General features: G+C 42.2%; 1 protein-coding gene and 1 non-coding gene across 2 annotated transcripts; both read left to right on the top strand.

Annotated features, from left to right (window-relative positions):
• The first annotated feature begins 17 nt into the window (after positions 1–17).
• Positions 18–11,722, top strand: LOC135331310 (RRP12-like protein). Its single transcript, XM_064526423.1, has 28 exons — positions 18–352; positions 671–839; positions 1,028–1,111; positions 1,335–1,411; positions 1,643–1,748; positions 2,175–2,291; positions 2,459–2,647; positions 2,722–2,775; positions 3,277–3,375; positions 3,488–3,691; positions 3,863–4,014; positions 4,889–5,009; positions 5,126–5,226; positions 5,403–5,578; positions 5,658–5,722; positions 5,780–5,942; positions 6,167–6,313; positions 6,519–6,688; positions 6,944–7,102; positions 7,353–7,433; positions 7,574–7,682; positions 8,486–8,593; positions 9,182–9,339; positions 9,569–9,819; positions 9,993–10,171; positions 10,560–10,687; positions 10,808–10,945; positions 11,476–11,722. The coding sequence occupies exons 1-28, from the start codon at positions 126–128 to the stop codon at positions 11,656–11,658; spliced, it is 3,915 nt and encodes a 1,304-aa protein (XP_064382493.1). The 5' UTR covers positions 18–125; the 3' UTR covers positions 11,659–11,722.
• On the top strand, positions 4,240–4,402 carry LOC135332539 (U1 spliceosomal RNA). Its single transcript, XR_010393390.1, has one exon. It is a non-coding gene; the product is annotated as a U1 spliceosomal RNA (small nuclear RNA).

The following is an 11,722-nucleotide window of genomic DNA, read 5'->3' on the forward strand; positions in this document are numbered from 1 at the left end:
CTTGGTAGTATCCCAGGCGCTTACATGTAGGCAGCAGATAGGTAGTGGTTTAGACTTTAGTATTTTTAATTTGTTACTGTGCCATCTTTACCCGCTTTGACCACGTGGAATAGAATACATGTACAATGGCTAGAGATGGAAGACTAAAAGCTAAAGTGGGGAAAGCTCGTCGCTGGAGGAAGGGGCAGAGTGGCGGCAGCAATCCAGAGACCAAAAAGCACCGTCAAGCCGCCAAGGGACGGTTTAGGACTCACCTAAGTCAGCCTCTCACTCATTCTTCTCTGACTGAGAAGGCACTGGCCTCTCACGATGCAGCCACAAAGGGAGAGGATGATACCCTCATGCTAGACAGGTAAATACCCTCAAGGTATATAGCTCTAAGAGGGAGTACGTTGTTCGTCTTGGGAGCTAGAGATGGATTTGTGTTTGCTGAAACGTCCTCCCCTACCTATTGCTGTACTATACCCTCCTATCATCCCTCGACACGCGTGCAGATTGAGTTCAGTACAGATTGTTTCAGAAAGTTCCTGGGAATCTGGACACCGTTGGCATGACAATTATTTTGCACGAAATGCTAGAAAATCCTACCTCACATTTGGGTCCCAGCCTTTTGTCCTTAAACCTTGAGTGAGGTGGCATACCTATATTATCCTAATATTGTGTTGTGCAGAGCTGATGAGATTGATTTGGAAGAAGACAATGACAGTTTGACCTTGGCGTCCATCAAGTCAGTGACAAGTGTTGCCACAGGCACCGTGTACAGTTTAATGGAGACTGCTCATCCGGTGTTCAGAAAGCTTAGGAGATTCTGGAACTCCCCAGTTGAGAGTCACAAGGAAGTGGGTGACATACAGAATTATTATCACCGTCGTCTAGTCATTTAACATGTCAGGAAAAAATTAATACTTTGGATACACGCTTAATTCCATCTTGTTTCCCCATAATTATATAGAATGGTGTTTTAAAAAAACTATGCCGTTTTTCCCATGGAGCCTCTGATGAAATAGATGTCCTTTGTGTGCTGTAGGTGTGTGCAGTGTTGGCTGCTGTGTCTGAGGTGGTCAAGTGCAAGGAAGGCAGTGACACTGAGACAGAGTACTTTGGAGCTCTCGTGAGTAAACTCTTTTTGTTGTGATGGCCTTGTATACCAATGTGGAGTAGTGATGCGAGTTCAGTTTTCTTTAGCAATAATTTATAATTGAGCTATATACAAGTTTATAGCTCAACCACGTTGTGCAAATATACATTGCATTTTAGGAGCCCTAATTAGTAGAAAATACCAATTAAAGATGCAGCATTGCTGTAACGCATAAATTATGTTGTTCAAACTGCAGATGACTGCACTAGAGACGTCAGAGGATGAGAAATCGGCCATAGCCGTCAGCTTACTACTCAGTCTCATCATGCCAAAGTGAGCACTGCCTAGTACTATCTGGTGTTGACAAACAGTTGATAATAATAATAATTGGCTGCATGTCGAAGTTTCAGTCAGAATGGCTGCATGATTTAATACAGAATTTTGTGAATCGAAAAGTGTTTGCGTGTGCCGACTGTCTGTGTTTCATCACAAACAGCCATTTTCAAGTGCTGCGTGGCTGTTAACTTGCCAATCAATAGCTGAACATACTTTTGTTTCCTGCAGAGTTCCACAGCAAGTGCTCATAGCCCAGTACAGCCCAGCCTGTAAGATCCTCGCTGACCAACTGACTGCTTACGAGACCTCTAACTCTACCTCTCTGCTCATATCGGTATGTAGGGCTAGCGGTGAATATTATACCAGCTTTTGATCCATTCTGTTCTCGACGTTGTCTTGGTTCCTAAGATAAAATTTACTATGGATTGATCAAACAGGTCGTTAATTTTTAGCAACGATCACGGTCGATCATTTCCCACTTTTTGCACAAATGTAGCTAGATCATCTATGGCTAGATCTAGTAACTTCATGTTTGGTGCCTCCACCGAGACATCAGCACCCGTGGTGCTTTATTTTTGTATCAGCATGCTTACTTGTTTGCCCTATGGCCCTAAACTTAATTTTTTCATAAATACCAATTGTGCACGCATGGTATGATAGCTACTGAGCACTGTGCATACAAACCGTTAATTGGCTTATCGCTATCCTTTCACAATAATAATTATTGTCTCAAAGTAATACCATTACAACTTCCTTGCAGCTGGTTAAGTGCCTAAGTGGTCTGCTAGAGGCACAAGGCCAGTACACTTGGCGTGAGGGATACACTCAGAGGATCTTCCAGCTCTTACTCAACTACACTATCCATCCAAAACCAAAGGTGAAAAGTTTGAACAGATTATATACAGTATATAGTTTGTGATTTTAAGCTTGCATGGACATTCGGTTTACAGTATTATAATACTTGGTATGTACAGCGCTATCAATACTATCTTGCTGTTTCTGTTGACTGCTCTGACTAGCACGCAAAAAACTTTTTCCCTCTAGCTCCGTAAGTCTGCTCAGAACGGCATCGTCTCCCTCTTGAGAGAGGGAACTCTGTCTGGTGACTTTCACCCATCTACAAGTCTCGTTGCCAGACACTGCCGACACACTCTGGAAAATGATGGTCTGGAGTCATCAACACTGCACATACTGGGCATGCTCAAAGATTGCTTGGCCAATTTTCCAACTCAGGTCAGTACCCTTGCGATTAGATAGACGTGGCTATCTACATGTTAATTTTGCTGTAATTTCACTGCTGATTTCAGCATGTGAAGTCGCTTTGTGAGTCCCTTCTCAAGCTAATGACACTAGGAAACTCGGTGAGTGAGTACCGTAATTTATCCGACAGCAAAAATTTAGAAATAGTCTAGGGAACAGGCCATTACAGTGCACAAAATAGTGTTCTGCGTGTATGCCCTCCACGACCGTGTACTTGTAGTATAAGGGATATGAAAATTCAAATGGATGCTTTATGAGAGCACTATTAATTACTTTAGTTATATTATAATAATGGTAACCAGAATTGTTAAGGCTAGAACTAGCAGCATCTCACTTGTAGAAATTGATCCAGTGTGTTGTAATAATTATCAAACCGAATTATAGCTAATAATAACTATAACAGTAAGTTTTTGTCTGCATTGAGGCAATCAGTGATTGGGAGTGTATTCACTAGATATAATTGTTATTATTATAGGTTTACTTTTTTTTCAAAACATACAGTTGCATGTTAGCGCTTCACTAATTCAGTTCCACAATACAGTCTTTTTGAAAACTGTCAACTCTTGCAATTCAAGCATTTACTGCTGTTTGTGTGTGTGCAGATGGTTCGAACTACTGGACTCAAAGTGCTCCATGGAATGTTTACCTCCATTGCTGGACCCCAGGGGTTGAATTCTGACCTCTGTGCACAGCTTGTCTCGGTGTGTCAATCTAGTCATGTCGGTACACTTAGTAACTTTATTTACTTGCAGAATGTTGTTGCCACTTTACCATGTACGCTGCAGTCATTGTTCAACACATGCACCACCACAGGCTCTCTATGTCTACCAGCCCAGCCTAATTGATGCTCAGTTACTGCAAGCATGGCTCACAGTACTCCAGAGCGCGTACGTAAAGCTATACAATTTGACCCCTGACCTCTTTGTTGCCCACCTCCCCCGACTGTTTGTGATCTGTGTACGGTGTCTCCTCTCAAACAAAGACACTGTCAAAGCAGCAGCTGCTTCTGTAATGGAGGTAAATGTTATCATACGTATTAATACACGTTATTAGTTATTGTGTCTTGTCTCAGATATAGAATCTTTCGCTGTGAATTGGCTGTGTTTGTAAATAAACCCAGCTTTACATGAATAGTTGAAGTGTAAAGAAATGCATAAAGGTGTGCGCATGTCTTTCTCCCATGTCTAGACTTTTCTGAAGGAGTACGTTCCTCCCACCTTGGACCAGCTGAAGGTACAAGCTGAGTCGAGTGAGGCTGGAAGGTTGAAGGCTAAAAGCAACGATGGTGACAACATGACGACTGACTCTACCGTTTTGGTCACTTTAAAAACTATGTTCAAGTAAGGCATAATATCCGTACTGGTTGGCAACTTTTTAGGGAGAAGTTAGTTGTCATTGAAACAGTATTTTTAATTGCTACAACCGAATTTGTAGGCTAGTAGAATTAGGTGATCTTCGTAAATATCGATTGCAGCCTTACATGCATAATGGTATTCATGTACTGCCGACCACAATTTTATGAAAGTCGACGTGGCTATAAAAGCTGGTGACTGGCAGTTGATAGTTAACTTACCTGGCACAGGGGATACTGTGATCAAGAAGGCAGTTCCCTCAGGTGGAGACTTGTGCATTGCACTCAGCCAAGTTGAAGCTTGCGATTTCCCCAAACGTGGGAAACTCGGGTGCGCAATTTTTGGTAGTGGGGGACTGCGTTCGCGCATCCCCCTTCACAATTAACAAATAATAAATTGCTGTGACATTTTTGATGGAGGCACTTCATGGAATCGCCTGTAAAAGCATTTATTTAGGAAAACATACCAGATGTGATTTCAACACCTTCTGTAATCTGCTCCTCATTCAATCACGGCATCCTGAGCGACACCTAAGTTAATAAAAATCGCTCTGGAATCGCCTCCTTTACTTACAGATAGTGATCGAGTTAGAGGAAAGTGTAAACATACGGAGTAGAAGACTAAAGAATCCTGCGATTCACATTGCAGTGTTGCTATATATAATAAGACAATATCTTTGTTTGGTTGGGTTCGTGTCACAGGCCGTAACACACTGTGTTATGGCGTAATCCTGTGTGAAGCCCTGGCTGCCACCATTTTCTGATTCGAATGATGCGACCAACTACATGGTCCTAGATTAACGAAAATCCACTTTATGTTTTGGGCGTAGCTGCAAAAGTATTTAAATAGTTTTGATGTGCAGGTCTTTGGAGGGTGGGCTCAAATACAAGTACTGCACATCATGGGGCCATGTGCTGAGAGTGTTTGCACTGTTCTACCAGGTGGTGGGGGGTCTACAACAGTGCCAAAGCTTTATGACAAAGGTTCGTTCTTTGTTATCGGCTGAGGTACTAGCGAGGTACAGACTATAATGATGTCTTTTTGTTTAGTAATTATGCTTCATTCCTCTTATCAATGCCATGTGTTTGTGTTCTCACAGTCATTGGTGACAATCTGTGACCTAAGGGCTTCTCCCGATTTCCACTTCAAATCTGATGTGGACACTGCCTTTGGAGCCGCTGTCGGGTCCATGGGTGTAAGGTACGTTGGTCACTTCTCAATATAATTATTATACCTGCGTACAACCTTGCAATTCATATCAGTGACACTTTTAAGCATACGTCAGGCGCTCTCAATCAATCTTGTATTAATAATGCGTCTGAACTGATTCAGATTAATTTGCAACTGTCTGACTCTATGCACACTCTCCCATACAGGGTTGTGCTTAAAGCCGTGCCTCTTCAGTTAGACCCGGATCCAAAAGGTGTAGTTGGGTCTCATGACTTCCCTCGTAGCTGGATGCTCCCCGTGTTAAGAGACAACATCAATAAAGATGAGCTTTCTTATTTCAGTGACAATTTTCTACAATTGGCAGGCAAACTGAGAGCTAAAAGTGAGCAATGCTAAGTCATCGTCAAATAGCCAGTTGAATTACTGACTATACATGTACATCAAGCTCGATCTTTGCTCAGGTATGCAAGTAGCTCAGTCTGGCAACCCACTAGAAGGAAAGCTCTACGATACTCTACAACACCAGGTGAAGCAGCGTAATTATTATCATCTTCATACTCACTTGTGACATGAATACTTTCAGATATGGTGTCTTCTTCCTGGTTTTTGCTCTGGGCCTGTGGACCTGTGCCAGTCATTCGGTGGTATTGCTCGTATCCTGGGGACAGCACTCAAAGAGAAGGCAGAGCTTAGGCCGATAGTGTGTCACGCCCTCAAATTGCTCATTGAGTGTAGCAAGGACAGTGGTAGGGCAAACTATGTGTAATATGCATGTACATGTACACGCCCCAGAATCAATATTTACCTAAAATGTATCAGCTAGTTTCTATTTAGTATCATAATTATGACATTATTTTTGTGTACTGCACGCTACTCCTACATGCATGTATGTGAGTCAAGCACAAGCCTTGTTTATAGTTTGAGGTGTAACTCTCCGTCATCATTTTCACAACTGCCATGATTTCTCTAGAAGAGAACAGGAAGGAGCTTGCTCGTTTCTCCAAGAACTTCCTCCCCATTTTATTTGAGCTGTACGTCACCACTGCTGATGAGTACAAAAGGGGCAGTGACAGAGAACCTTTGATTGCCTGCATTAGAGCCTACGTCTCCATTACAGGTGCATTATTACCTAAAACTATGTGAGTTCGCTTAGTCTCCCAGTACGTACCTACATGTAGTACTGTGTCACACTGGAATACTGAATATAATATAGTACTCAGTAAGCCAAGGATGGACCATACATAAACGTTTTATCAATAAAAGTACAAATCTTCCACATGTAAGCGCTCAATTGCAAAGTGTTTGTCTCGCTACTCCTACAGATGAGCAGCTCCTCAGGACGTTTCTGACTAGTGCCCTGAGCAAGGTTGGGTCGGAAGATGTTCCCACATCCAGTAAACAGCTTCTTCTGGACCTGGTGCAGTCGTTCACCCCTCAACTCTCTGAAGGCTCTCTGGATCAGGTCTACTTGACCATATCACCACTCTTAGATGTGAGTTGGTGTCTGTTGCATTGATTTAGCGATCTGTGCATTCGTAGTACATGTATAATGACTGTGGTTCATTGTCAACAATTGCATAATTAACACAACAAATTACATGTACATGTACCTCTTCTATAACACTCTACTATAATTATGTATTATTTTTTGAGCGAAAGCAAAGCATTGTGAGAGTTATTATTACTAGCACAGCCCAGCTTGCACCACTCGTTCTGCTATAGTTAATCTATATTTTCGTCATGTCAGGCTGGGAACAGTTCCATGCAGAAGAAGGCCTATATATGTCTCGAGTGTCTGCTCTCTTGCAAAAGCCCTGCCCATCAAGCGTTCATCACCCATCACCTTGACAACCTGAGACAACTGCTGCTGGACTCCTTTTCCACCGCCAGCTCTGCCTCAAAGAAGGTGTTATTCTAACAGTTAGTGAATCAGCTGCATGCGTGTACCATACAGCTTTTTTAATGTTATTATTAAACGTGTGTCAGAAATTATTCAATTTTAGTCCATCTTTACCTTAATACATGACTCTGTATGTACATATTCACAATGCTTTCCAAATATATACGATCGTTCGTAAATTAATGCCAGCAGGCTAAGCATAAACTGTTTTTCTGTCCTCATGTACTTCATGTATTACTTTCTTTACATTACATAGCCTCGACTCAAGTGCCTCCTATACATTGTGGACCACCTCTGTCCGAAGAGCTCCGGCTTTATTGCAGCCATCTTACCAGAGGTGAGGCTTACTTTTAAGGTAGTGGGGACTATGATATAGAACCTTACTACATGTAGCTAAGGTTCGACAAAGGTCTCCTCAACCATTGCTCTACCCGAGCTGTACATGCATTTATTTCACAGAGTTTTATCTTTTCTCAGGTTATTCTGTGCACTAAAGAAGTGAATGAGAAAACAAGAGTCATCGCCTTCAAATTGTTGATCAGGATGGGCTACGCTGCTCAGAGGTGCTATCTTAAGAGTGCTGAAGGTACAGATCTGTACTGTCTAATGTGATGCTCTGCCATATAATATTGGCTATGTCGTATATTGGCTTAGCCTCCTTCACCGGCCTTTGAAAGAAGGCCTGCTATTGACTGCTTGCGCATGCGCCAAATTATTGGATTTTTTTCCCGTAAATATTCCTATAATACTGGATACATCAGAGAAAATATCCTAAAAGTCATACACAGAGCTATATAGCTAGCTAGCTAGAGACAGAGCTGTGTAGGTTTGTTGTACTGCTATTTTCTTCTGATAGAATCAGTAGCAGTAGTATAGTAGACTTTCACCAAAGTTAGTGTTAAATGAGCGTGGCCTGTCCATATAGGCTCTTATCAGCCGTCACTCCTTTCAGACGATCTTCATCCACACTGTTGCAGGCTGTGAGTCTTTTGTTAACATAGCAGGCTAAGGGTAGCTATCAGAGAATGCTATCCGATGGGCTAGAAACCTTCAATCGAACTTTCTATCTACTTCCTTCAATCCACTTCGATCCTTTCGTTGTGATGTCATAGTTTTACTGAGCATAAACGATGTTATCCAAAGCCCCCAGATACCGGGGGGATATTAGCACATGCGCAAGCAGTCGATACCAGGCCCACTTCCCTAGTGGGAAGTGCGGCCTGGGATCGAGGCTAATATTGGCTATGTCCTCCAATGGCATTCAAGCATTCATGTGTTTTTGGGTATGAAATTTCAACTTTATTTCAACTCTAGTTTCATGTGTGCTGTTCTCTAACATTGTCAGGAGCTACATGTATCATTGAATTGCTGCTGTTAACTTTCTTGCAGACAGTGTCACGGACTACTTTGTGAAGGTGTTGGCGGGATTGGCAGGCTCTACTCACATGATCTCTGCCACCATACTCACTCTATCCAGACTAGTATATGAGTTTCACGGTCAGTTAAATTAATCATTAAAACCAACACTGGAAATACTGTTATAGCAATATGTGTAGTTTTCTGAGCAGGCTGTTGCTTCGGTGGAAACTATAGCTGCACATAAAGCTAATACTTAAGATTAGCATGCAGCAATGGTTCAAGAGAGTAGAAAATTATTGAGAAGTTCTTGTGGAAACCAGAGGAGGTTGAATAGAAACGCGTCATAACCGAGGCGCACCGAGGCTTTTAGAAGCCTTTGTTGGCCTCAATTTACTTAAACACCTCTCAACCCCATGAGTCACCACTGTGGCAACTAAACAAAATATCTCACACAAGTAATATGTGCACGGGAAAGTATATATAGGTGTAGTCATCTTTGTAAATGAATAAATAAGCAGCTGCATGGCAGGATGTATGATTGTGTGTATGCATGTGCTTTAGGCAATGCACTGATCACGTACTACAATGTAGCTGGCAGGATATATGATTGTGTGTATGCATGTGCTTAGCTAGTGCGCTGATCACGTACTACAATGTAGCTGGCAGGATGTATGATTGTGTGTATGCATGTGCTTAGCTAGTGCGCTGATCACGTACTACACACAGACCTACTGGGAGATGACTTTGTGAAGAGACTGCTGTCCACTGTGTGTACGTTCCTGCGCTCCAAGACAAGGGAGGTGGTTCGCTCCACTCTGGAGTTCATCAAGGTCACCATCGGTGTGCTTCCTCCTGACGAATTGCTCTCCCACCTTGAAGAACTGGTGAGGCTCAGAGCTGCGTGTCTAGTATTTTGAACATTTTATATAAGTCTGTAATATACACTAATTTGTATTGAGATTGACATTCTCTACGGCAATGTGTCCTGTACATGTACAGTATGTATACATGTAGTGGTAGCCTCGTCACAGGCCAAATAAAAAACGGCCTGGGAACGAAGCTATGATGTATTGACAGGTTTGAAGTGGATAAAACAATATTCTTTGCCCCCAGGTGAGTAATATCACATCATGGTCTGCCGACAACAGTTGTCACTTCAGGACGACATCCCGGGACATTCTCGAGAGGTTGGTGAGAAAGTTTGGCTATGAGGTAGTGGCTGGCTTTGTGCCTGACAAGCTCAAGAACTTCATTGCTCACATTCGCAAGATGGTGGAGAGACAAAAGAAAAAGAAGAAGCAGGCCAGAGAATATGGAGGAGATAAAGATGAAGAGGATCATGCAAAAAAACACTTCAAGCCTAGGTAGAATGGTGGTAGTATTTCACGTAAGAAAATGTGTGTTCACTACAATTCATCAAATTATGCCTTAGGTATGCTTACTATAGTGCTGCTACCCTATGTGATAGTGGTTGCTTGCTTTGTACACTGAGACTGGAGGTAATGCATTGCTAATAATTGCTCTGACATCTTCTCAGCTATGAAGAGCTGCTAATGGACTCAAGTGATGAAGAGGAAGAACAAACGAAAGAGAGACGACCTAAGGGCAGGGATCCAAAACAGAAGGGTGTGGCCCAGGGGCGTGCCTGGATTAAAGAGGCCGATGGAGATGACCCTGTGAATTTCCTTGACCCTGGGGTTGTGCAAAAAGTTATAGGTAGGCCTGTCAGAGTGTTAGTGCATGTTTAAGAAGTGTATGAACATCGTATAGCGGGAAATTTTCGTGAGGTGCAAAATTCCCTTTTTTGGGGGCAGAGCAGTTAACACGAAAATTAAAAATGGGATAAACTCCCACGTACCGGTATTTCACATGCAAAGCTATTTGTCGAGTGTACGTCGTTTCCTGGCATTGAAACGCGATTATTAGAAAATTTCGGCTGAGGGGTCTGGATGGAGCCAAATAGCAAAAATCTGCACCCACGAAAATACACCATACATGAGCTCAAAACCAAGCCCCCATTTCGTATAGCAATTGCGGTGCTTTCATTATCACAATACCAAATGCTTAGTATAATTATCTGTGTCCCTTTTTTAACGTACCTTAGCTACTGACCCAGCTCGATTGGCTTCAGTCAAAAGGCCAAAAGTTAACCCGTTTGAAACTAACCAAGAAGGAAAGCTAGTTATCACCGAGAATGAGGGTGACATGGTGGATGATATGGACACTAATGAGGTGAATAGATATTATGTCATGCTCAAGCACAATAGTGGTCACAAGCATAATATACCATTATAACAACTCGTTTAAGCTAAAAATGTTGCACATGCTTAATGAGTGTATAACCTTGTGCAGATGAAGAAACGTAAGAGGAAACTTAACGAAGACGAGGACACTGCTGGGGCTGATGGAGGTGGAGGGCATGGCATTTACCGCAAAAATGCCCACAAGAAAGACTATGATTTTGATTATGGCTCGGAATATAGAGCAAAGGTCAGTATTGTATACTATAGTTTGTAGCTAGCTGTAATAAATACCCAAATCTTAAAGTGACAAGAATTTTTCCCTAATGTTTTGCTAATTAAGAGATTTTTATGCCTTGAAGTCTGTGTGTGCATGACTGGTCTATACCTGCTATTAGCTGCAAGAGTGAGAATCCGATCAAAGAGCTGCATGCAATTGCACTGTTCTATGAGGGCATACAGCCGTGCATTAATTATGGACTTTGAATTTGGTTTTTAGCAACAATCAAGGTCGATCGTTTCTCACTATTTTGAACTACAGTAGACTCTCAGTGGCTGTATTTCAGAAAATAGCCGCGGTTAAAAAACGACCTTACTTCGAATCGAATGACTAATTTTGCAGTTCTGTTGAGAATCATTATGCTCTCTATACTAGGTAGTCTGCTGTAAGGCCCTCACGTCATGCTGTAAAGCACGTGTATTTAGCTTATGTGCATGCAGCTTTCCACTACCACCTTTCCTCAAGAGGCCTGGCTAAGGATTGTGTTTTTCTCCATACAGAAAGCCAAAGGAGACATCAAGAAGAAAGGAAAACCGGATCCCTATGCATATGTTCCTCTGATGAGGCAGAAGCTGAACAAGAGGAAGGAGGCTAAACTGCGAGGCCAATTCTCTGGGCTGCTGCAGAAAGCGAAGAAAGGCTCGGCTGCTGGTACCAAGCTACGGCGGAAAACATTCAAATAAATTGTAATATAATAATCATGCATCATTCAGTTTATGATGAGTTTATAATGTTTTCTGAGATGGA

The sequence above is a fragment of the Halichondria panicea genome, chromosome 2 (genome assembly GCF_963675165.1).
Source record: "Halichondria panicea chromosome 2, odHalPani1.1, whole genome shotgun sequence".
Classification (NCBI taxonomy): domain Eukaryota; kingdom Metazoa; phylum Porifera; class Demospongiae; order Suberitida; family Halichondriidae; genus Halichondria; species Halichondria panicea.